Source organism: Aedes albopictus, chromosome 2 (genome assembly GCF_035046485.1).
Source record: "Aedes albopictus strain Foshan chromosome 2, AalbF5, whole genome shotgun sequence".
NCBI classification, from domain to species: domain Eukaryota; kingdom Metazoa; phylum Arthropoda; class Insecta; order Diptera; family Culicidae; genus Aedes; species Aedes albopictus.
This window is the reverse complement of record NC_085137.1, coordinates 287293443-287320730: the sequence shown is the minus strand read 5'-3', so window position 1 is coordinate 287320730 and position 27288 is coordinate 287293443. Positions and strand designations below refer to the sequence as shown.

Here is a 27288-nt window from a genome sequence, read left to right as displayed (position 1 = left end):
ACTTTGTTTATAATTAATATTTTGAAGGCATTTTAACAAAAAAGCTGTAATGATATAAATAAAAACCATAAGCTACTAACACATCCAGCATGAAATACAGAACCGTTTGCTTGTTTTTGATTAACTTTGTTAACTGAAATGTTTCCACTCACATTCGATATCTTGCACACTAGTCTCACTCATTCTGCATACTCGGTACAAAAGAATAAATCTTCATTCGGTTCTAGAAGGAGAATCATGAATCATGTTTTTAAACTCTATTAGTTTATGAAAGCAAAATAATTACTAAATATTTTGAAATATTTATAAACAGAATCAGAAGTCTCCAGTAAGGAGTTTCGTTTTTCGCTCATGTAATTTTGCTAGGAAGGATTTAATGTGAAGGATTTTTTTGTCTTAATTGGGAAAGTCTAGTGAGTCACTTCTTCAATAAATACGGTGTTCAGCGCTAAAATGTCTCTAAATTCAGCATCTAGTACGTATGTGTAGAATGCGGAACAGACTTACGATTTGCAAGCTAGAGTTACTATAACATTTTATTAGTTGGAGTGGCATATTTGTAAAATTTCATAACCTTAAATTGTTTTCTTTTATTTTTCTTCGAATTGGTAAGACACGACAAGCTGAACTTTTGAAATAAAAACATTGTTTTAAAACGGACCCTATGAATTTCCATGATATAAAAATGCAAACTGTATACAACGAATTTTCAGTACTTCACTCTACCAAGTAATTTACTGTAGCAGTACTGTTCTAACCAGCTATCCACCGACTGTTACTGATACCATAAATAGTATCGAGTCAAAAGTATCTCCAAACACCGAATGTTTCTTCCTGCTGTAACCCTTTCGATCCTAGTCCCACTCCAACTGTGATGCTAAGGTTTGTAATGTTTCTCAAGCACAATGTTCTTGATTATTTTAAAGAAAAAAACGTTAAAATGCGCCTCTACATACCGCTGCATGGACCGCAGAACCATCGTTACATGTCAGCTCTTAGATGCTGTACATCACTGCCAAACGCTCACTGAGCTGCTGAGGGAATTGTTCGACAAACCGACTCCAGTTCTCCTCACCCACTTGGGTCTTGAAGCCGAGCAGAATCTAAATGCATCAGAAGAACATGAAAGTAGAATATGATCTCACTCGAAAAAGGCGACATAATCCGAACGTTACCTTTTGTAGCATTTCGTGCAAATCTGCCTTCGGGCTCATCCACGAGGCTGCAGCGTCACAGAAGAAGATGAAATCCGGTACCACTCCGACGGGATTAACGGTAATCATTTGGCACATACCACGGAAGGCGGAATCTTTCTCTTCGTTATCCCGAATGTTTCGGAGTGATGAACACCTATTTTTAATCATGAAACGGTAAAGCATGTAGCTCATAAGTTGTCCAATGTTCAGTTCTTGAAGTTGTATCACACTATGCATAGCTCTTAAACAGTTGGGTAAAGGTAACAAATAACACAAACAGAAACATAATTTTGACAACATTCAGCTAGACATCAGTTATCACGGATTAGAACAGCGCTTTGTCTAACAAATAACTTCAATTACACAACTGTCAAAAGATATACATAGTATTGTTAGGATGACAAAGATAGAAGGAAAAAAATATTATTTAGTTACACACCACTGTCGCACAAACTGTTGCAATGAAGGAGCCACTTCTAGGGGGCACACAAGACCGAGTCGACCAATTGTTATTGCTAAACGGAAAATAAACAGAGAAAATAGGGAAAAATACACATTAACATAAACAGGAACGCATTGGTCGTACCTCGTAGACAACTGCTGAAATAATAATGTCGCCAATAAAATAAATACATATCAAAACTTCGACAACGTTCGACCTTCCTGGTGAAATTTATAACGTTCATAATCGGAGCAGCAAACATATAGGTAAGCTAGGAGACCGACTATAGTTCAGCAGCTTCAAGCTGAGGAATAACAACAATCTACCGTGTAGGCACCAAACTTTGTGCATTTGGATGATAACCACGTCTATTTTTTCTACATTAATATTTTTCACACATGCCCACAATCGCTAGTTAGTTTTTCGTGGAAAAAAAAAGTTTGCATTAGGCATCAGCAATATTGTTTAACGATTTTTTGAAAAGTGCGCAATGAGAGTGTGTTTACGGTATGACCTATGATTAGGGGTAAGCGGGGCAGTATGAACACCCGGGGCAGAATGGACACTAGGGTGGCCCACACTTATATGAAAACAAAAATTTCAAGAAATACCAAGTCTTACCTCCTAAACCAGTTGTTTTGAACTCCCAGAAGCTACGTTCAAAATTTGAGTAAAATCGGTTGAGCCTAAGGGGGCGCTCAAAACGCTTGAAGTTTGTATGGGAAAACTTGGCCAAATGTTTGCAGAAATTTGAATTTTTCCTAATTTTGCCGCTAAGTGGCGCTGTAAGCGTTCAATAATCAAACCCTTTGGTATTATTGTAGGTGACTAATATGCCAAACAACTTTGTCGAAGACCGCAAAGTGATCCGACGTCTGTGAAAAAAGTTATACCCTACGTAAAGTGAGGATAAACTTTATTGTTTATCCAATACATGTTAAGGAATAATATCAATAATGAAATCTCAATACTTTGCCTCACTTTGCCTAGGGTATAACTTTTTTCACAGCCGTCGGATCACTTCGCAGTCTTCGACAAAGTTGTTTGGCATATAGTCACCTACAATAATACCAAAAAGTTTATTTATTGAACGCCTACAGCGCCACCTAGTGGCAAAATTCGAAAACTAAAAATTTCTGCATACATTTGGCCAAGTTTTCCCATACACACTTCAAGCGTTTTGAGCGCCCCCTTAGGCTCAACCGATTTTACTCAAATTTTGAACGTAGCTTCTGGGAGTCCAACACAACTGATTTAGGAGGTAAGACTTTACATTTTTCACAATTTTGATTTGTCATATAAATGTGGGCCACCTTAATAGACACCCTCAATGTTTTCAAGTATGCGAACTCTTTTGAACTTTAATGAATGGAGAAAATAGTTCATTTATCTGAAACGTAGTTTCAGGAAAGAAACATTCGAAATTAAAATTATACTGTTTACACGAAAAAGTTGCGTCCTCTGTTTTTGTGCATGGAAATAATAATTTTCACACCTTCTAAAATAAGATTTAGTGAGTAATTAATTGCAGGTTGAGTAAATTTTGATTTTTCTAGAACACATGCAAGTAGTTTTGCTGCATTCACATGCTTATCATGTATATATTTTCTGTCCTACCGGGGCAGAATGGACACTCATCTGTTTTGAGAGAAGTGGCAAGGGAAAAACAACCTAAATCACAAACCAACCAAATTCTTCGATTTCTATATTCGGTTAAAATTTCACTATAGTTTCGGTTAAAATTTCACTATAGTAGACATAGAGTGAAACAAATTGGTCAAAAAACGACAACAGTGGAAAATAGTTGTTCTAGACACAGCTGTACATGCCGACAAAAACAAATCTTTACCGAAAACAGCCTGAATTTGAATTAACTGAACAAAAATGAACTACTTCGGCTTTTTATTCAGCCATAGTAGTTGTTTTGTAATGAAATAACTTTGTAGGTGTAAATAATCTGCGAAATTCGTAAAAGTCTCATGGTGTCCATATTGCCCCATGGCGGTGTCCATTCTGCCCCGTATGCTTGAAGACGGTCTTGAAAAACTAACTAAACTAAACTAATTTTTCGAAACATTGTTTGAAGAGGATAAATCATATTTTTTCGTGAACACTCTTATGCAATAGCAGCTAAATAGACTTTAAAAGAATACATTTATAAAAAAACTAAAAATTTTTGGCTTCTTGGCAGGTAAAGTACGTAAAAACCTTACACGGAGAAACTGAAAAACTCAAAATTAGGTACTTTTGAACTCAATTTTGAGTTCTTTTTCATCTCCCTTTCCATGCGCTCTTTCTGTTGTTGTCAGAGAGTGAAGAGAGAAACAGCCCAACTTTTGCAGTTCCGTGCGTCAAGACAACACTGAGTTTCTAGCACAGTACTCAAATTTGAGTAGATACAACCTAGTCGAAATTTCGATTGGGTGAAAAAAAACTTCAAATTAGGTATTTTTTTCACATGGAAGCAAGCGGGAACAACCCAACAAAAACATCGATTCCATCAACTCAAAATTGGCTTGACGCACGCAACCCCGAAGTTGAGTGGAAAGAACTCACTTTTGGGTAGTTTCGTCTCTCCGTGTAGGGTGTCCATACTGCCCCGCCTCCCCCTACCACAGCAAACCGGCATTATCGACATCAGCATGGCGCTAACTCTGACCACCAGGAGATATACAACAGTCTCAGAGTGTTAGCAAACTTTCCATCGTTGAAAACACAGCGAAATATTTTTGTCTCAGAAGCAAACCTATGTGATTGTGGGCTATAGATTTGCTCCAGTACGCCACAATTTCAAACTTTACCTCAATTTATAGGGCAAAATATGTGATTTTAGGCTGGGAATCTGACTAGACTGATTAAAACAAAGGACGGTGTGCAACACTGCGTAAGGGTTTCGAGTGAACTATCCAGTTCAATCGAATCTCGCCGGGGACTGCGACAAGGTGACGGACTCTCATTCCTACTCTTCAAAATCGCTCTGGAAGGTGTGATCATGTGATGCGACGAGCGCCGTGCTCAACAGCCGAGGAACGATTTTCACAAAATCTGGTCAATTTATGTGCTTTGCGGACGACATGGACATTATCGCCAGAACATTTGGAACGGTGGCAGAGCTGTACACCCGCCTGAAACGCGGAGCAGCAAAGATCGGACTGGTGGAGAATGCCTCAAAAACAAAGTACGTGCTGGTAGGCGGAACCGAACACGATAGGATCCGTCTGGGCAGTAATGTTACGATAGACGGGGATACCTTCGAAGTGGTGGAGGAATTCGTCTACCTCGGATCCTTACTGACGGCTGACAACATTGTGTGTCGTGAAATTCATAGGCGCATCATCAGCGGGAGCCAGGCCTTCTACGGGCTCCAGAAGAAGCTGCGGTCTAAAAAAAATCACCCACGCACCAAATGCACCATGTACAAAACGCTAATAAGAACGGTGGTCCTCTAGGGACACGATACATGGACCATGCTTGAGAAGGACCTGCAAGCACTCGGTGTGCTGGAGAACGGTGTGTAGCGGAGACGGATAAACCAAGAGCTCGCTGCACTTTACGGCGAACCCAGCATCCATGAGGTGGCCAAATCTGGAAGGATACGGTGAGCAGGGCATGTTGGATAACAACCCTGCAAAGTTAGTGTTCACTACTGATCCGGTTGGCACAAGAAGGCGTGGAACGCAGAGAGCAAGATGGGCGGACCAGATGGAGCGTGACTTGGCGATCATTGGGCTCGACCAAGGATGGAGAAAACGGCAGCCACAAACCGAGTATTGTGGCGTACTATTGTTGATTGGACATTATTTTTTAAGCAACTATTGGGTACATTTATTGATAAACATCTACGTTAGTTTAGGGGCCGTCATAAACCATGTAGACTTTTTGGAAGGAGGAAGGGGGGTCAGGCCAAAGTCGACGCTTCATACAAATGCTTCAAATTTGCTCAATGTGACCTCTCTGGAGGACTGCTGGATTACAGTCGACGCATCCGAGAGCATTGTCGGGTATGTGAATCGGACTCGATTGAACGATTCGTTCATCGGAAAGTGCCGAACGGTTTTGAATAAGAACGCAGCGCAACCACTTATGCTGCATAATTTTTTTCGTATTATTGAGATACTGCTGCAGCATAGAACCGGGCAGAAAGTAAAATGTGCTTGGTTCGAGGATTGTAGGCACCATTCCTAAGAATCGCAATAATGGTGTTTTGGTTGTGCAAGTTATTGCGATTTGACGTCCACTGATCAGTCGCTAGTAGTAATCCTACATTATAGAGATCTGCGGAGGCGGCCATTGTAAGCCAATCGTGCAGAGAGAACTGTCAAAGTGTGAGCCAAATGAACATGCTGATCGTTCGTAGGAAGGCGTCGTTTGAACGGTATTGCAATCCAAACTAAATAAATTAAAATTATTTATTTTTAATATCGAAAAATTGACGGTATATGTAAGTTTAGCAAAAAGTTAAAATTTAATTAATTCTGCTTTCAAAAGCTCATGTTTATGACGACACTTTTGTTGCAGCACTTCTTGAAAAAACTTCCATTGCTGCTTCTTGCTTCACTTCTGCCGATACGTTTAGGTTTACACTTTGCAATGAATTTCAGATTTCTTCGATTGCTCCACTATTTTTTTCAACATTTTGAAAAAAAAAATCTACGTTAATAGGACAGATCGGTGAAGTACTAGATTTGTAGTAATGAGCTGAATTTTAGTATGGTGAGAAGGTCAATTCTCCGTTTCTGCAATGAAATGGTGCAAAAAGCGTGGGTATTATGATTCCTTGCCTAATTTGATGCTGTTTGAGCAAAACTTTGGGTAACAGTGTTGTTGTTTTCTCCATTTCTTGCAACATAAACAACATAGTTATCCAAAGTTTTGCTCAAACAGCATCAAATTAGGCAAGGAATCATAATACCAACGCTTTTTGCACCATTTCTTTGCAGAAACGAAGAATTGACCTTCTCACCATACAAAAATTCAGCTCATTACTACAAATCTAGTACTACACCAAACGTGCCCCATTATAAAATGTCAACAAAACAACTTGAACCACAACGAAGTCACGCACAAAGTTTGAACATCTAGCTTTGTAGCAAGTGTTGGCAGCTGATGTAAACAAAACGGACAGAGTTGCCAAATCGACATATGTAACTTCCGCTTATCTCTATGTAGAGGATTTCTAGTCGCTAGGAATTGTCTGGTCAGCCCTTGTCACCACGATGCTTCTTGAAAAGCCGCGGAAAAAGCCATAGCCACTGGTGGATTTGCGATTACACACGTCGGCTACTCAATCGCCTCCCTGGCAGTATACCAGCATCAGCGTCAATGCTCCCTGCAGATATCGAAAAAGTGTTTTCATGACACTTTAAAAAAAAAACTTTTGTGTTGCATTCCGGGATTCGAATTGTACCGGGATACCGAATGGACAGTTTCAGCTTGTGGAGCGCCTTGTTGAGATGGTACACCAAGGATGGGTACGACCAATAACGGACGCAACTCAATGTAGAGTTGTTCCGTCGGGAGGAAGGCGGATACGGCAATAAGGAGTAGTATTACCTTGGATCTTGCTTTCTGGTCTTTCGCAGGATCCACAGCTTCGCAGCTTCTGTCGGGCTCTTCCAGCTCGAGGTACGTTTGAATGGCACACTTCCACGCAGCCCACATATCTCGACCAAATAACCGCTCAATACATGGCAGGTTTCAAATTCATTGCACGAAAATGCCGCTTGTTCTCGCTTGATTTACAGTTTTCATCCTAAATTTTCACGTCTTCGTTTAGAAAGTAATAGGTCAATAACCTAATGTATTTTCAGGTAATAGAAAACATTCGGCGTGCGAACAGATAGTGAAACTTTATTCTTGAACCAAGGACTTTATTCTTGAACCAGAAGACAAGAAGAAAACCAACCAAACAACTTTTCCTAATGGAAATTGCCTTGACTTCCTTGGACACAGAGTATCCTCGTCCTCGTGCCTGCTAATCGATGTACATACGTAAAATGGGCATTGACAAAGAAAGCTCTCCGTTCATAGCTGTGAAAGTGCAACAGAACAATGTCTGCAAACATAAAAACTGGTTGCACTAAATCTGGCAACTCCTCCCGGAGCAAAGGATGTAAGCAAAGGATAATCTGTACCTGCCACTCCTATTTTAGCTTAAATTGTTGACCCCTTGGTTGTACCTGACTTTTAAAATACACATACATATTTCAGAACAGTGACATAAAATTTGCAACAATAAAAAATAAAATAAAAAAAACGCCGAGTTCTCTGTTACATTGTGGATTTTTTTTAAACAACATCAGAATCAAATTACCTGTATTTTCCAAAAGTGTTTTTGGAGTATTAGGATTGTTGATGATTTCAATGAGCTGTGCCAACACCAACGGGATGTACGGCTTCGTATCATCACCTGGAACGAAACAAATTTCTCTATCAGTCGGTCTGGAGCCTTATGTGATCGATCGTGAAACGTACGAAGCTTTATGCTAATTTCACCGATGGCCCAAGTAGCATTATTGCACACTGAAATGTACTCCGGGTTCAGGTTCTGGCCCAATATGGGCAAGAAATCGGCAATGAATGGGTGGACGTGCTGGAAGCAGGCCTTTGTCAAATCCCCAAGTAGTGCGAACGAAGACTGCCGAACCTGAAGGGAAAACGGAAACGTTTGATTATTAGGTAATATGATAGGAAGTATAATTATAATACTTACTTCAGGCATTGAGTCCTGCATACACTGATAAAGAAGCTGCATGATGTTACTACTGACCACCAAGGACTCAATATGACCGTCGAGTCCTTCAGCCAGTCCAGATAGTAAATCCAGAGCTACGATCATGAAATCTTTATCCGGAAGCTCGAACTGTCCGGGACTGGCAGTACTCGCAAGATCCTGATTCAGCGTTTGCTGTATCAACGATATGCATCTTCTGTACACCGGTTCGCAGTATGGTAAAAATCCAGACTGCAGCGCCGTTGCCACACTGGACAAACACTCCAACAGCGGAAACAGGTCTTTGTCTTCGTCTTTAAGCATGTTCCACTTCTGAATCAACGGTGGCATCAGCATGTTGATGTACTCCGGTTTGTTCAAATGGTGGCCAACGGAATCCGCCAAGGTTCCGATCGCGTCGTACAGGATGAGCAGATTTTTGTGTTGGTATTTACCGAAGGCAAATACCAGGGTTTTGAGTATGAATCCCAAATAAGGAACCAATTCCGTACATGCTTCCTCCTCGAGTGTGGCGAATGCTGAACAAGCTGCTTCCTGGACACGTTTGTTCGCATCGAGAATGCGTTTCAGAAGTTCCTCCATCAGCGGTTTCAAGTACTGATCGTGCGGCTGACTGACAACCCAATGAGCATATCGGGAGAGCGTCCAACAAGTGATTGCACGTACCAGCGCTTTCTTGTCCGAAAGACACGAAATAAGATACGGAATCAACTCCGGCAAATGTGGAATCATCCCATTCATGCATCCCTCGGCAATGGCACCCAAGGCCAGGATTCCACTTTCCTTGATCTGCCAATCTTGATGGAACAGGGTTTCCTTCAGAATCGGTAAGAGGATCGGGAGGAAATCGTCCTTGAAGACATTGGCCAAAACGTCCAATGCTGCTGCGCTGCATTTGCGCAGATTCCAATCGGACAGATTACTGTCATCGTCCATGTCGTCATAAGGATCATCCATGTCCTCTTCCTCATCGTTTCCTTCCATCGGTCTGGCACCTTGATCCTGCGAATTCATATTACCGGCTTTTTGTGTATGCGTTCGCGATTTATGGAATCGTGGTTTGATGTCTTCCTCTCGATCCGGAATCATTTCGTCCTCTTCGACATCACCCTGAAATAAAAAAAAAAAACTCGCGTAAAAAAAATGTTGCCTAAAATAACCGTGAAGAGCCCATATTTCGTCCATTCAATGCTTTTACAAATGTGATTAGATTATGATGATTGATAAAATATAATGAAGTTTTGTAGGGAAATGTAATCGATTTAGAAACTGTTAAGAAATGGACAAAATTTGAACCCACATGAAATGAGAATTACTCAACAAAAGTAATACAAACCTTCAAGATGATTATGTCGATGTCAGAGTATCTCATACCCCGAACAAGCACCGGTGCCAACTGCGCCAAATGTGGCGTGAGTGCTTCCTTGCAAATGGTTTGCTCGGCCAACGAAAGCCAAAATTCACATGCCTCCAGCGCCGTTTCATCAGGATCCTGCGTTCGGATCAGCATGTACTCGATAATGTTGTTCATATGGGGCATCAAGCGGTCCATTCGCACCTCCAACAGCATAACCAAACCCCGACAAACGTTCTTCCGCACTTCTCGGTCCTCATCCGAGGATAGATGGAACAGATTCTCGATGAACGTATCGATGTGGAGCATCAGGGCTTGCGTTCGGTTGATGATGAACTGGTTGATGCAGGCGATGGCATGCGAGCGAATCTTGGGGCTCGAGTGACGGAAAAATTGCAGGAACTTCGGAATCATGATGTTCAACGGGCGATTCAGGGCAGCGCTATCCAAAGTGTCGGCCGAATCTTCGCAAATTTTCTGCAAAGCGCCAAATGCACCTTCGCAAACGCTGTACTCTTGCGAATCGAGCATGTCACACAGCGTCGGAAGGAGCTCGGGCCACGTTTGGAGACCGCCCTTGTTGGCAATGGTTGTTATCAGGATACCCACTGTTGCGCGGATCAGAGGCGACGGATCTCCCAGGGCCATCAAACATTCCTGCTTGATATACTCGATAATCGCTGGCTGAAGGTGAGTTGCGTGTATGCGGATGTTGTTCTTCAGTATCAGACCCGACAACGATCGGGTTGGTTCATCTTGAGTTTTCAACTTGGTTAGCACGTAAATTAAATAGTTGTTAAAATCTGGAAACTGGTTCAGCTCTTCTAGTTTCTGTAAAAGTATGGAAATAAGAAACATTATTAGTAGACATAGAAAAACGCACAAAAATAATCCGCATACCATCTGTACGGCACGCTGAATCGCATTGTCTGTCGATTGCGATTGCTTCAGCAGCGTGATGATTTGATTCAATCCTTCTGCCTGCGGTTCCCACGTCATTTTGTCGCTGTTTTTGCAAATGTTTGTCTGTGTTTTGTTACGCTTCGGCGGGCGACTGACCACAGGCCGCTGTTGCTGCTGAAGAGTCCCGTTACTATTTCGTGGCGAGCTAATTTACGCGCCACAAAACAACAACCAGAGAAAGGCCCAAAAACTCGTGTGATTGTGGATGGGTGGATAGATGGGTGTTCTTTACAAAACGAAAGGGAAATTTAGCTTCGCGCAACACCGGCAGCTTCCACAAAGAGCGCGAATCTGGTTCAGGAGCGTCTTCTCTAGTTTGTCTCCCTTCTCCTCGTAGGATTCTCCAATTTGCAAAACTCGTTTGACCCCTTTATACTATCGTGCCCGATATCTAGGGAGGGGAGTTTTTACTTCTTTGTTTTGTTCTGCAAATCTGACCGGCAGGCATCCAGTCCGTCCAAGAGGGTCACGCGACCGAGGCAAATCAAATAACCTGAAAAGAAATTGAACATGTTTTTGTTTATCAAAATCGATTTCATTAATGTCCCGTAACCTTACAACGGTGCGTTGCGGAGTATCACATCAAATTTCGATATTGCTACATATTTTCCTCATAATCTAATGGTCCACTGCACGAATTTATGCTGGCCTGCTTACTCTCAAGGGATATTTGACGTTTGAGCGGTGCCGACACCGCTCAAACGTCAAATTTCGTGTGAGAGTAAGCAGGCCAGAATATATTCGTGCAGTGGACCATCAGGCACTTATTCCAAGATCGAAGTTTTGTGTTCATTTTTGAGCGCGATCAGTTATGCCTACACTTTGCGCATCGCGATTGAAATTTGTATGGGATTTTATATAGGAAAACTTACTTTTTTGCATTTTCCTTATAAAAGAATAAAAAAGACGGGCTTGGTGGTCTAATGGCTACCGCTTCTGATTCATATGCAATAAGTTCTGGGTTCAATCCCTGGCCCGTCCCTTTCCTTCTATATTGTATCTTTCTATCCACTTTATCTATTGTATAATACACGCGATTCTTTTTTTTTTTTGCACGGGTCGTTTTTCTGTCATTACTCAGTCAATTTTGAACCTATTGACTTGACTTTCTGTATACGGATAGTACGACAAGGTACGACACAGTCAGTCCTGTGTACACATTTTCATGTGAATTGGTTAAAAATTAACGGAGTTATGGCCAAAAGTCAACTCGTGCCAAAAAAAACGGGTGGTGCACTCTTATCTCTATATATACAACCAATATTCATATGTTCATAGCCTTCGCTAGAACCAGAAACGGTTGAAAAACCGATTCCCTTCCCTGATAAAAAAGATCATAGAGATACAACAGAATGGATTGTTACAACACGCTGAATTGAATGGTACTTACCATTAATTCAATTGTTTAAAACGATGGAGTAACAACAGTTCTTATGGTTTTCCACCATAACATGTATTGTAAATGTCACTTTTACAATGGAAAATGGGGGTTGTTATGTATCTTTACCATAAAAAAAAACAAATTTTCTGGAAAAAAATCAAGTCAACTACCATTCATCTTATGGTGTTTTTATTATTGAAATCTTTAGTGCCATTGATTTTATTGTACACGTATTGTAGTTTCAATACACCATTTTCAGCAGGAAAATACGTACACAATATAATTTGTTGTTGAATAGTCAAATTTATCATTATTCAATGGTGATTTTATTGGAAATTTTTATCAGGGTTCCTTCCAACTTTCACAACACAGTGTCAGTAGTAATCCTACATTATAGAGATCTGCGGAGGCGGCCATTGTAAGCCAATCGTGCAGAGAGAACTGTCAAAGTGTGAGCCAAATGAACATGCTGATCGTTCGTAGGAAGGCGTCGTTTGAACGGTATTGCAATCCAAACTAAATAAATTAAAATTATTTATTTTTAATATCGAAAAATTGACGGTATATGTAAGTTTAGCAAAAAGTTAAAATTTAATTAATTCTGCTTTCAAAAGCTCATGTTTATGACGACACTTTTGTTGCAGCACTTCTTGAAAAAACTTCCATTGCTGCTTCTTGCTTCACTTCTGCCGATACGTTTAGGTTTACACTTTGCAATGAATTTCAGATTTCTTCGATTGCTCCACTATTTTTTTCAACATTTTGAAAAAAAAATCTACGTTAATAGGACAGATCGGTGAAGTACTAGATTTGTAGTAATGAGCTGAATTTTAGTATGGTGAGAAGGTCAATTCTCCGTTTCTGCAATGAAATGGTGCAAAAAGCGTGGGTATTATGATTCCTTGCCTAATTTGATGCTGTTTGAGCAAAACTTTGGGTAACAGTGTTGTTGTTTTCTCCATTTCTTGCAACATAAACAACATAGTTATCCAAAGTTTTGCTCAAACAGCATCAAATTAGGCAAGGAATCATAATACCAACGCTTTTTGCACCATTTCTTTGCAGAAACGAAGAATTGACCTTCTCACCATACAAAAATTCAGCTCATTACTACAAATCTAGTACTACACCAAACGTGCCCCATTATAAAATGTCAACAAAACAACTTGAACCACAACGAAGTCACGCACAAAGTTTGAACATCTAGCTTTGTAGCAAGTGTTGGCAGCTGATGTAAACAAAACGGACAGAGTTGCCAAATCGACATATGTAACTTCCGCTTATCTCTATGTAGAGGATTTCTAAGTGTCAGTCTATCAGATAACGCCTACAAGTTATGCAATCAAGCGAATTGTGCCGCTTTAGCTTCATAGTAACAATCGCACTAATCTAAGGTATATTCGGTCTGATGTGGATACAAACGCTTTCAATCATCAGTTCCTTCCCTTTCCCCACATGGACCTGCAACCTGACGTGGCAGGCGCTATTGTTGCCATCAGTAATCTCACGCTCCAATATTCATCCTATTCGAAAACAAGCGATTACGGCACCGAATGATTCCGTTGTTTTAGTTTTCATAGGTGCTCACTTTCTTGCAACATAAACAACCCAAAGTTTTGCTCAAACAGCATCGAATTAGGCAAGGAATCATAATACAGCATCCGCTCGATAACTGACTGCTGTTTAACTGGACTGCTTTTTTACTGGGCGCTCGCTAACTGGGCCAAAGTCCAGTTAAAAAGCAGTTGTCTGTCAAAAATAATCGAAATTTAACCTCACATTTTGCAAATCTGTAAACAAAACAAAATATAACAATAGCCTCCGGCTCCGGCACCTCAGTCCAGTTATCGAGCGGCGCTCGCTAACTGAACTGTCTTCAAAGCCCAGTTATCGAGCGGAAGCTGTACCAACGCTTTTTGCACCGCACCATTGCAGAAACGGAGAATTGACCTTCTCACCATACTAAAATTTAGTTCATTACTACAAATCTAGTAATTCACCGATCTGTCCTATTATCAAACAGGAGAGAGTTCAAGATAAAGAAAAAAAACTATGAAAAGGACCAACGCTGGAAAGAATCTTCTGAGAGAAATACCGGGAGAAAATCCGAGAAAAATCTCAGGTGAAACCTAAAAAATCGTAAAAACCTTTAGGAAATATTCCAGCTGAAACTCCTGTAGAAATCCAGGGTGAAACTCTGATAGCTCTTGGAAATTTCTTGAAGAAAATTTCAGGAGAAATTTTGGAAGAAGTCCCGACAGGAGCTCTTGCAGAAAATTCGTAAAAAATGCTTAATAGGAAATCTTTGCAGGAGCTCTAGTATAAATCCCAGTAATAATTTCTGCAGCAACTCTGGAAGAAATACTAGGAAGATCTACTAGAGAAGTCGTATGAGAAACACTGGAAGGAATCGCGGAAAATCTTCCAGAGGAATCCCGAGAGAAACTTTAGAAGGAATTCTCCTGACGTGGCTTTCGCGCGAGTGTCTCTGCTTGCGGGTCCACACAACACTTTTTGGCCCTTCATACAGAAGAAGGACTGATCACTAACAACAACACAATCATGATCAAATCGCTTTTCAGATTATTCCAGTACTATAGGCAGATGTCTTGCTACAATGAAAACAATCAGTGAAGTACTATATTAAAAGTAGTGAGCTGGATTTTTGTTTGGTGAGATGATCAATTCTCTATTTCTGCAAAGAAATGATGCAAACAGCATGGGTTATATGATTTCTTGCCTAATTTGATGCTGTTTGAGCAAAACTTTGGGTAACTGTGCTGTTGTATTATTTTATTTCTTGCAACTTCAACAACACAGTTACCCAAACATTTGGTCAAACAGCATCAAATTAGGCAAGAAATCATAAAATCCACGCTGTTTGCACCATTTCATTGCAGAAATTGAGAATAGATCATCTCACCATACAAAAACCCACTTTCAATCTAGTACTTCACTGATTGCGTCCTAATGATGACCAAAAAGAGGACAGTTCGGTGTAGTACTAGATTTGTAGTAATGAGCTGAATGTTTGTATGGCGAGGTCAATATGAGGCAATCAGTGAAGTACTAGATTGAAAGTAGTGAGCTGGATTTTTGTATGGTGAGATGATCGATTCTCCATTTCTGCAATGAAATGGTGCAAACAGCGTGGGTTATATGATTTCTTGCCTAATTTGATGCTGATTGAGCAAAAGTTTGGATAACTGTGTTGTTGTATTATTTATTTCTTGCAACTTCAACAACACAGCTACCCAAGCTTTTGCTCAAACAGCATCAAATTAGACAAGAAATCATATAACCCACGCTGTTTGCACCATTTCATTGCAAAAATGGAGAATCGATCATCTCACCATACAAAAATCCAGCTCACTACTTTCAATCTAGTACTTCACTGATTGCCTCCTATAGGAAGCAATCAGTGAAGTACTAGATTGAAAGTAGTGAGCTGGATTTTTGTATGGTGAGATGATCAATTCTCCGTTTCTGCTATGAAATGATGCAAACAGCGTGGGTTATATGATTACGTGCCTAATTTGATGCTGTTTGAGCAAAAGTTTGGGTAATTGTGTTGTTGTATTATTTATTCCTTGCAACTTCAACAACACGGTTACCCAAAAGTTTTGCTCAAACAGCATCAAATTAGGCAAGAAATCATATAACCCACGCTGTTTGCACCATTTCATTGCAGAAACGGAGAATTGATCATCTCACCATACAAAATCCAGCTCACTACTTTCAATCTAGTACTTCACTGATTGCTTCCTATTCTCCGTTTCTGCAATGAAATGGTGCAAAAAGCGTGGGTATTATGATTCCTAGCCTATGCCACTGATTTTAACATGTTATTGACTTTAAATTGATGTTTCAACTTATTCACTTTTTTCTCTTTCCTTTCCTTTGCATAAAAAGTAACAAACATCAACAAAACAAAGCACGAAAAAAATCTTAAACTGAATAAATAATTTAAAATAGGAAGCAATCAGTGAAGAACTAGATTGAAAGTAGTGAGCTGGATTTTTGTATGGTGAGATCATCAATTCTCCGTTTCTGCAATGAAATGGTGCAAACAGCCTGGGTTATATGATTTCTTGCCGAATTTGATGCTGTTTGAGCAAAAGTTTGGGTAACTGTGTTGTTGAAGTTGTAAGAAATAAATAATACAACAACACAGTTAACCAAACTTTTGCTCAAACATCATCAAATTAGGCAAGAAACCATATAACCCACGCTGTTTGCACCATTTCATTGCAGAAACGGAGAATTGATCATCTCACCATACAAAAATCCAGCTCACTACTTTCAATCTAGTACTTCACTGATTGCTTCCTATTCACGGAAAAATAATGTTTCGGAAAAGTGAATGGTTCAAACGTAAGAAAAACAGTATGATATATTGTTACATAAAAATCCAACGTAAATGTATAGTATAGCGAACCATTTCATTACAATACACTTTATTGTAGCTGATACACTGTATGGTGCAGGAATGGTTTTCACCAGACACCCTATGGTTAGTTTTTATCCGGGTAGTTATCCAAAGTTTGGCTCAAACAGAATCAAATTTGGCAAGGAATCATAATAGGGTGGGGCGGGGCAAGATGGGTCAGTGCCATTTTCGCGCGCATTACTCATGTTTTGATTATGTTAATAATTTTGTTAGATGACCAGCATGAATATACAAAAGTTTGGGGCATTGATTGAAAAATTATTCACTCTCATTGGAAATAAAAAATAAAATGGTTTTTAGCCATTTTTCTTATGCGGTACATTCCATGTAATCTCCATATAAACGGCCACGGGGCAAGATGGGTCACCTTCAATTTTGAACGTATTTTTGGAGCATTCAAATGTTATTTATTTTTTATTACAAGACTATTTCATAAATGACTTCAATCAAGCGGAATGAACGCTCAAAATTATAACATAAAATTATGATATTTTTTTTAGTGAAAACATCGATTTTTAAGTCGCCTTAGGACCACTAAAATCGTAAAGTTTTTTATATTCCAAATAAATTTATAAAATGTATACTAGTAGCTCTTGTTTACTCAGTATGGATATGGAGCATATATGAATGTGGAACAAATCTTATATTTTGACGTTTTTCGTTGAGAAAATGTGAACTACTTAAAAGGTGACCCATCTTGCCCCGCCTTTTTTTTTTCACGGCGCAAAATCGATCACTTTTTAAAACTGCTTGTTTAACATCATATTTTTTTTATTGAATGAACTTTTTATCGACTTTTAGCAAAGCTAACTAGTGTATTAAAGAGTAGCGGACGAATACAAACCAATACGGTTTGTATTTACAAAGTTATGGTGATCCATCCTTAGGTGACCCATCTTGCCCCGCCCCACCCTACCCACGCTTTTTGCACCATGTCATTGCAGAAACGAAGCATTGACCTTCTCACCATACTAAAATTCAGCTCATTACTACAGATCTAGTACTACACCGAACGTGCCCCAGTGCAACCATATCTACTTGCATCTTGTCACTTCTAGATTGAGTTTAAATAAGGGCGAAAGTAACATGATCGATTTCTCTTCATCGATTCTCTCTTCTTCAAATTAAACTGACAAGAAGCAAGTTTAATTAAACTTTTTACGTTTGGACGCAAGACAGCATCCCAACCTGGCGTTTTATGGCCAAAAAGTTTAATCAAACTTTCATCTTGTCAGTTTAATTTGAAGAAGAGTGTCGATGAAGAGAAATCGATCATGTTACTTTCGCCCTTATTTAAATTCAATCTACACTTTAACTTGAAAATTATAAAGTCGATGAGGAGAAATCGATCATCTTACTTTCACCCTTATTTAACCCTTATGTGGCCGACAGGGTACCCGGGTACCCAGCGCCCATTTAAAAAGCACGGAGTAGAAAAAAGCAAAAAGTTTGTCGGACACATAACGGTTAAACTCAATCCAGTTTAGTTTCTATCATGCCTAACGACATTCAACTGACTCGCAATGCGTTTGAGCTTGAGCACCACTGCCCGCAAAGCAGAACAAAACTAAATGATAAAAAAATATGTTCATGATGTTCACGTTAATACGGATTCGATTTCATTTCAGAGCAATTTGGTTTTAAACATTATTAAAAACATTTGGAAGCATTTACTAGACTTTCCAGATCTAAAATTAATATAGGATATTCTGGTCCCAACTGTTTCTCAATCAAAAGAAATTACCGGGAACACAAAGGATCACAGGTTTCTAGAAATTTCACGTCCCCCCTCTTAGTGCAAGGACAACAAAGCCATCCGCCCTAGTGGGTCGCGGCCAATAGATTGAGAAATGCCGCCCATCCAAGTATATTTTTATGATGGACGACCAGCCGAGGGCAAACTGGGGAAACAAAAAAAAATGTCGCTCCGCAGCACCAAAGTGAAAACGCCTCTCCCGTGTGGTGCTGCCAACACTTTATTTTCACCGATTTCTTACCTTTTTCAAAACCAAAAACCAATGAAATCACCAGCAAAATGGAGCTGGCGATCGGGAAAAGAAACTACACACTAGTTGAAGCGATTTATCGCGGTAGAAATATTGAAATTTTGGGAAAATATCGCAAATTTGACGCTGCGTGTCGTCCACAGATGACTTTTTTGTGTGAAGAAAGAGTGAACTTTGAGAGATGCGTTTGGACACACCAGGGTTGCCAGTTTGTTTTGAATGATGCAAATGAATTAAAGCCCGCCATCCTTTGATGAAGCCCACACTGAAAGTTTCGCAATTTGATTTTACAGTCCAGATTCGCTGGTTGGGTCACGGCTGCGCCCCGATTAGCGAATGGGGCACGTTTGTTGTAGTAATGAGCTGAATTTTAGTATGGTGAGGGAAGATTCAAATATTACGTCCATCGTTTTTCGGGATTTCTAGACCCCCCCTCCCCCCTCTGTCACGCACTTTTCCTGTACCCAATACACGTACTGTCACACTTTTCTAGACCCCCCCCCTCCCCCAAATCATGGACGTAATTTTTGAACGTTCCCTGAAAAGGTCAGTTCTCTGTTTCTGCGATGAAATGGCACAAAAAGCGTGGGTATTATGATTCCTTGCCTAATGTGATGCTGTTTGAGCAAAACTTTGGATAACTATGTTGTTTATGTTGCAAGAAATGGAGAAAACAACAACACTGTTGCCCAAAGTTTAATAATAATAATAATACCCACGCTTTTTGCACCATTTCATTGCAGAAACGGAAAATTGACCTTCTCACCATACTAAAATTCAGCTCATTACTACAAATCTAGTACTTCACCGATCTGTCCTATAGGAAGCAATCAGTGAAGTACTAGATTGAAAGTAGTGAGCTGGATTTTTGTATGGTGAGATGATCAGTTCTCCATATCTGTAATGAAATGGTACAAACAGCATGGGTTATATGATATCTTGACTAATTTGATGCTATTTGAGCAAAAGTTTGGTAACTGTGTTGTTGTATTATTTATTTCTTGCAACTTCAACAACACAGTTACCCAAACTTTTGTTCAAACAGCATTAAATTAGGCAAGAATCCATATAACCCATGCTGTTTGCACCATTTCATTGCAGAAACGGAGAACTGATCATCTCACCATACAAAAATCCAGCTCACTACTTTCAATCTAGTACTTCACTGATTGCTTCCTATTGTGTTCGTTCTTTGGGGCAACTGACAACTGATCAAAAGGCTCTAGATATCCCGCATAACCATGAACCGTACTAATACTGTTCACCATACTGTTCAAGACTGTTAACTACAGTATCTCAATAGCATCATATAACATCCAAAGCAACAATAAACCAACAGTATCACAAACGGTTTCAACAGTATGACAGATAGTTATCGAGCAAATAACAGTATGGGAGATAGGCGGTTAAGTTATGTTACAATCAATGTTGCTGAACACTGATGAAACATGCGAAGGGCGATGAATATTGCTTCGCCATGTACATGTGAACTGCGAGTGAACAGGTTTGTCAATGCTTGAGCTTTGTTCGTCATCAACAAAGCGTCGTCGTCGCTCGTTACGACTGGAAAAAAAACTTCATCGCCCGAAGACATGATTGCTTCGATGCATCATGCGTGCTCTTCGCGAAGATCAGAAAACCATTCGCACGAGCAGCTTCGTGAACGACACCCGCTGCACGGCATTCTAGCTAACATGGTACCCTGGTACCTGCTCAATAAAAATGGTCATATTTTTTCCATTTTACCGCCAATTCTAGCAATCTTGGGCTAATTCGATTCAAAAAATCACCTTCTACTGAGTGGGGGAGCCGGAGCGGTCACCGAGGATTGCGGAAAATCCGGATTTCGGCGTAGAATTTTAATGCCTGATGCCAGGTCTATCCCAACCAGATAAGCCGCAACGCAACTGTCAAAATGCACTCGCAACGAAGAGGACGATTGAAGGAGTGAGCACCATGAACGAATGGAAGTCGCATGTGGTCTGCACAAATGATCAACTTACTTCCTCGTTCACTGCTCCCATTGACTTGCTAGAGTGTTCTTCGCGAAGCATAAATGAAAAAACGAATGCTTGTGAATAATGGATCGCGAAGATGCAAAAATGAATGCTCGCGAGGAAGATCCAACGCAACATTGGTTACAATAAAAAATCGCCCATTTTCTCGAACAAATTTATTCGATTACAGTTTGCCAGAAGGTCGATTTACTATCCATGTTTTACTCAGTTGACTGTTGAGCAGACAGTTCTAAAGCTGTCGGACTATAAAATCGGAGTAAAATAAATAACGTATGTCTTATAGTTGTTTTATAGTGCAACTTTATTTGCAAGTAGCCTGCTTGGAATATAAATAAAATTAATGCAGGATCAAAATTAAAACAAATTAAAAATAAAAGTTTAAATTTAAGCATTCATTTATTGAGTAAATAATTTAAAAACGAAAATAAGTTCTATACAAAGGTTTGAAAAAAAAAGATTTCACACTTCACTGGTGTACCCCATCATTACAGCAACACCCGAGACGACACCTTACGCCTAGGATGGACATCGAATGGCACAACACGCTCCCGCGGGTGGCGAGCATCACTCGGTCTTGCACTCGACCGGAATACTATTTATGTTTGCAGGTTAAGATCTAAAGAACGGATACTCAATCAGCTAGTCGTCCACTACTGAAGTTCATGAAATAACTCGGAAATAACACCCTTTTCCGCTCGGTGAAACCTTTGGCTGGGTTGACAAAATCTCTGATGCGCTTTTCCTCATTTTGTTCGTCAATAATAGAACGGCAGAAACGCTAGCGAAGTAAAATCGTTTAGCTTATTCTGGGCGCCCAAGGATCTCCTTCTGCTGCTGTTTTTTTTTCACCGCTATTGTGGACGTTTGCTGAAAAAGCACCGATAGAGATAAATATTGATGAAAATTTTTATATGAACCTAGATATGAACTTAAATGATAAATTGTGAAAATAACTTACCCAAAAGCGGCTGAATGAACAGTAAAGTAACTAAAATTTTCAATTTTGCGTTCCTGAATCAACGTAACACAACAAACTGACGGAAAAATATGGACATTTTCCAAAACAGATCGCTTACAAACACACGCACGTGGCCAAACTGTTTGACAAACTGTCGAGCAAAAGTAATATACAGTGAGTTATGCAGGTATGAGTGTGTTGCACTTTGCCAAACATAAACCGTATGACAGATTGTGATCCTAAATTGCAACCATTTCTAGGGAAATTTCGCGTCGATATCATTCAACTATGTGTGGATATTATGTCAAGTTGTTACAATGTGGTATGGTTCCCACGATCTGTTTTTTGATGTGGTTGGCTATAGGTTTCATCGAGGGGCGGATCACTTCCAAAACAACTGAATCGAAAATGGGTTTTGATTGAAATGCGTTACAAAATGCTCCAGTGCGTTGAAAAATGCATTTGAAAATGTAATGCGTTGAAAAATGCGCCAAAATATCCAATGCGTTGAAAAATGCACAGGAATGCGTGACGAATTTTTGGAGTTTTAATACATAATTTGTTGAAAAATACGTCAATGCGTAGGAAAATGCTCGGGAAAATGCGTGTTATTTATCAATGCGTATAAAAATGCGAGCATTCCACCAATGCGCATAAAAATGCGTGTTTTCTATCAATGCGTAGAAAAATGCAAGTTTTTTTTGTCAATGCGTATAAAAATACGAACAATTTTATCAATGCGTTGAAAAGTGCATGCTGTAAAATTTTGACAGGTGTTGTTCAATTTTAGAAATGCGTACCTTAATACGCTAATGCGTAACAAAATGCGCCAATGCGTATGTCAATACGCAAGGCTGAATCGAAAATGCGCTAGTGATTCGCCCCTCGGGTTTCATATTGTTCAATGTAAGTGGAACTGTTTATGATACATTAAGCCCAAGAGTTGGAGGTAGTTTACTGTTTGGAAACCAACACAAACTGTGATTATCTATGCGGGATACGCAAGTGACGAGAAATACGTCACGGAACACTCACATACTTGCGTAAACGTTCTGTATACAGGAGCTGTGATGCGACGGCGGTAAAACGTCAAACTCGGTTTGACATCTATTTTGACATTGACAGTGCTTATTAGTTTTGTTTTACCCCAACCAGTGAACATTCAACCATCGAGATAGCCCATCTAACGAGCTCTCAACGAACGAATCTTCACTGTATGTCATTCCCCTTGGTTTCGGATCAGCTCCAATAGTTCCATGTGAGTTGTGTTTCAATTATTATGGCGCTAGCACAAAACCGAATAGCGACGTCACAGACAAACAGACGTAACACATTGAACGATTTTCATGAAAATCCATCGCCCAGTTCACACTACCATCACCTGGTGGAAAAGTTGCACGAATCACTGTGTTGTGCAATATCGTCAACAGAAGGCGCTAGTGTGAAACGTCAAACGCATAGAAAAACGATGCGCGCGCCTCTGGTTGTGAAAGCCACAACTATGAAAATTTAAAATAATCGTTAAAAGCGTGGTCGATGGCAATTTCGCAAGTGTTACGTCTGTTTGTCTGTGGCGACGTTTTGACTAGCGACACTTTTCGACTAGCGACACTTGTGCGTTCAATGATGCACTATCATATGCGTCACTTCCGATGTATGATGTAAGCTACGTTCACACTACGCTCTATATCAAGTAATATAGAGCGATTCTTGATATAGAGGCTATATCAAGTTCTATATTACTTGATATACCATACAAATCAGTTGTCATCCTATATTAAGAACGGAACGTGATATAGCGTATATCAAGTTCGTTTCGTAATATAGACCCGAAAAGTTGTGGTTGGCAACCCGGCGAACATAGCGCTGGGCGATATTTTATGTTGCGAAATGTCAAGTCGCACGCAACCAAAACAAAACAACATGAAAAAATAAAAAAAAAGTTTTCTGTTTGCCCAAAGATCAGAGATGCTGTACCGGATGATTCTTGCGATTTTATCTTGTTTTACCGGCGGATGGTGGTTTCGGAGGTTTCCGGGAGTGATTACGATCCCTGCAGAATGCTGATGGTTCCTGAAAAAATTCGTTTTGTGGATGCTATGACCAGTATTTAGTGAATGTCCCCCGAGACGGCGTGTGCAGGATTTTTTTCAAGAGATTCCCAAGAATTCTAAGTACATATGTGAGAATTTTTCGAAGTTTCTCAAGAAGTTTCCTATGAATTCCTTCATAATTTCACTGGTATTTTCCGCCAGGGTTTTCAAGTGCTTAATCTCAAGTGTTTCTACAGAATTCCTCCAGGAGCTTTTGAACATTCATTCAGCTTTCTATGTGAATTTCTTCATAATTTCCTCTTGAATTCTACCAAGAATTCTTCCACGATTTCCCCAGGCACTTCACCAGCATTTCCCTGGCAATTGCTTCAAGTTTTCCGGAAAGTCTTCCGTCAGTTCACAGGACATTCATACAGCGGTTACTCGTGATTTTGCACCCAACTAACAATTACTCATTTAACAGGCACCATTATGACGAATTAATTCAGCATAATGTTTAATAACATTTGAATTATTTTCACGTACAACCTATGTTCGGGTTTTGTTCACACAAATTTGGAGAAGTTGTAAAGCATCATGTTGTGCACCAACTTAATTTTTTGTTGTTCAAAGCGTTTTACAAATGTACAAGAAAGCTGTTATTCAGCTTTGGCAAAAATGACTGAAAATAAATAAAATGCAAAAATGTTGAACCACTCACGAGAGTAATTATTTGCACTCATGTTGAGAACACCTATGAAATGAAATTACATATAAAATTACCTAAATCCGGATTAGAACTCGAGACCTGTCGATTGCCAGCCGCATGCCTTCCTATCTGCGCCATCCTAGAGATGGTGAGATGCAGCACCCAAAGTAAAACATAATCTTCCCATGACTCAATAATGATCACTCCTGAACTTGTGTTCAGCAGTGGTGAATTAGCACAGCACGTGCTAATCAACTGAACAACGCCTTATACTTCAACAGCTGTTCAGCCCAAAACACGTGTTTTCCATTCTGATTTCGCTGTCAGTATTTTTACCGCACGGTGAGAAAACTTGTATCGAATGCGGCCAAAAAGTGTTGGTCCTTATTGAAGATATTGTTTCCAGACGAACTAATTGCGATATGAATATGTTTATATTTTTATTTTTAAAAATCGATCTTTAAAAATGTATGACAATATGTGGTGCGGTATGGTCTGGGACTGTGAATGCACCAACAGCATCTATTCAGGTAATCTACTCATGCTCAGTCGAAGATCCGTCAAGCATTTTTTTATTTATGCTCTTGTCATGGAATCATGATATTATGTTCAATAAATAGTGCATAAGGATGTTTGGGGATACTTGAAATTTGTCGATTTCTGAATGCTGTTTGATTATCTAGGTGACTGTGGGAACAATATTCAGTAAACACGACAGCACTGAAATGTCAAATGCATCGATCCAAGCGTCCCGTACAATCGAACTGCTGCGGAAGATAAAAAAAATAATAATCAAGGTACAAGATATCTTGTTACATACTAATAATAATAAATAAATACCTCATTTTTACGTTGGTTAAGTCTCTTGGCACTTAATGTTAAATTACATAATTCTATTCTGTTTTAATTTGTGTGATTCGTTTAAAATTTTGGTTCTTTAACCCTTCAAGACGCGCGCTGTTGTAAAAAGTACAACACTACCAAAAATCCTCGCTCGTCAGTTTTAGCCATGATTTATCCCATAATCCGAACAAAGTTCTGAGTCAAACTATGACGGGCTGAAGGCGTTTATTTGGCAAGTGAAAAGCACATTGTTCAGGAGCATATGCTTATCGATACATCAGCTTAATAAGATGCAGACAAAAGTTTTGTTAAGCTCTTTTGTTAAAGAATCAATGCTTGTCGAATAAATTTCTTGTTAAACTTTTGAAAAGTGTTTTAATTTATCATTGTTGATACCGATGAGGAAAGTCGAACATTGACTATTTTCTCAATTGAAAAATCATTTAAACAGTTACGTGTTGAGCATAATTTTAGTTCAGCTATCATTACCATTATTAAGCCACAATTCAGCAAGCTTGCTTGTTTGTGACTTGCAATTGTTAGTTGGGCAGGTGCCCCCCGGTAATCCCTTCAGGAGTTCCCCAGGCATACTCCCAAAATATATCCGGTAGTTCATTAGCGACTATTTTTTTGTAGTTTTGCGGGAATTCCTCCATGGGTTCACAAATATTCTTGAGTAATTTTTCGGGAACCCCTAATGGGTTCTCCAAGAATATACCCAGAAGTTCCACAGGAATTCCTTGTGAAGATAATCTAGCATTGCTCCAACATTTACGTAAGATCCCTCCATGATATTCCTGAGAATTTCTCTGATCTCAATTTCAATTAACATATTATGTTTCCAGTTCAAAACCGAATTAGCGACATTTTTTCTTTGACTTCCGCTGCTTTTGCCTTGCGTTAAACACAATGTCGGAAGTGGGGCGCTGTATTGTACACCTGGTGCTCTATACAGCGCCCCACTTCCGACATTGTGTTTAACGCAAGGCAAAAGCAGCGGAAGTCGAAGAAAAAATGTCGCTAATTCGGTTTTGCACTGGAAACATAATACTAAACACACGCGCACTACTACTACGTTCCAGTATTCACCGCAAAAAGAAAACGTTTGAAGCTTAGGAAATTCCTACATAGTTTATCCAGACATTCCCTCCTACAAAATTTACTTCAGAAGAATTTCTTTAGAATATCCCAAAGAAGTTCTCCATCATTTATGTCAGAATCATTCATGGATTTCCTTAGGAATTCTTCCAGGATTTTTGCATATTCCTGTAGGAGGTGACCAAGCATCCAATTTTTCACTCACACGATCAAAATCCCCGGATTTATCCGCCTCCGCGATCATGATTATTCACTGCATGGGATGAAAAATAAAAGTCTCTCACTCCAGCGCTCACGATAATTCTCTTTCTCTCCATGCACAGCTCACGGATAAACAACGAAGCATCCAAATTTTCACTCCGTCCGCGAGCCACATAACGTCTCCACCGATGCACGAGATTAATTATTTGACGTTTAGTGGTACCGTGTTTACAAAAAATCAACTCATTTTCAAGGCCATCTAGATAACACGGCACCGCTCAGACGTCAACCGGGTGAAAACGTAGATTCGAGCAGACTGAGCAACCCTTTTCTCCTGCGAGAGCGAACGAGCGCTAGTTGGAGAGAGCATACTTTTATCCCGCAAAGGAACCGGAGTGAGCGCCTTTTCAATCGCCTATGGGTGCAAGGAAAATATCGCAGGCTGCTTTATCCGGATAGTATCACTGTGTGATAGATCGTTACTCGCGTGAGTGAGTGAAAAATTTGGTGCCTGGAGGTGACCCATCTACCCACGATCAGTACAGGGGAATATTGATTACATTCTAAGTAATTCAGATTTTTTCAATGAAAGTCCCGAGTTTCTCGAGAATACCTCCAGGAATTCTTCGAGAATTTCTCCAGTTGTTCCTTAGGAATTTCTCCAGCATTCGAGAAATCCTCCAGGAGTTTCTCCTGGAGTTCCCTATAGAGAATTGTTATAAGAATTCGCCCAGGAGTTGATTGGGAGTTCCTCGGGAATTGTTCCAAGAGTTCCCCGCCAGGAGTTCTTCGAATATTTCGCCAGGAGTTCCTTGTGATTTCATCCAGGAGTTAATTGGCAATTCCTCGACTATTTTTATGAGTTCTTCGGAAATTCCTACATTTCCTCGGTAGTTCGTCGAA

At 39.8% G+C, this 27288-nt stretch overlaps 1 protein-coding gene across 1 annotated transcript; it reads right to left on the bottom strand.

Annotated features, from left to right (window-relative positions):
• Positions 1–575: 575 nt before the first annotated feature.
• LOC115266579 (transportin-1) lies at positions 576–18710 on the bottom strand. The gene is made up of 9 exons (XM_029872970.2): positions 18517–18710; positions 10626–11181; positions 9708–10556; positions 8351–9481; positions 8113–8284; positions 7952–8047; positions 1636–1711; positions 1176–1350; positions 576–1103 (listed from the first exon to the last, which is right to left on the bottom strand). The coding sequence occupies exons 2-9, from the start codon at positions 10722–10724 to the stop codon at positions 996–998; spliced, it is 2706 nt and encodes a 901-aa protein (XP_029728830.1). The 5' UTR covers positions 10725–11181; positions 18517–18710; the 3' UTR covers positions 576–995.
• Between the last annotated feature and the right edge of the window lie 8578 nt (positions 18711–27288).

Coding starts and splice junctions, on each gene's coding strand:
- LOC115266579 (XM_029872970.2), bottom strand. CDS start 10,724: ATGACGTGGGAACCGCAGGCAGAAGGATTGAATCAAATCATCACGCTG. Junction 8,285..8,350: donor TGCAGGACTCAATGCCTGAA/GTAAGTATTATA, acceptor TTTTCCCTTCAG/GTTCGGCAGTCTTCGTTCGC. Junction 1,104..1,175: donor TGCACGAAATGCTACAAAAG/GTAACGTTCGGA, acceptor TGATGCATTTAG/ATTCTGCTCGGCTTCAAGAC.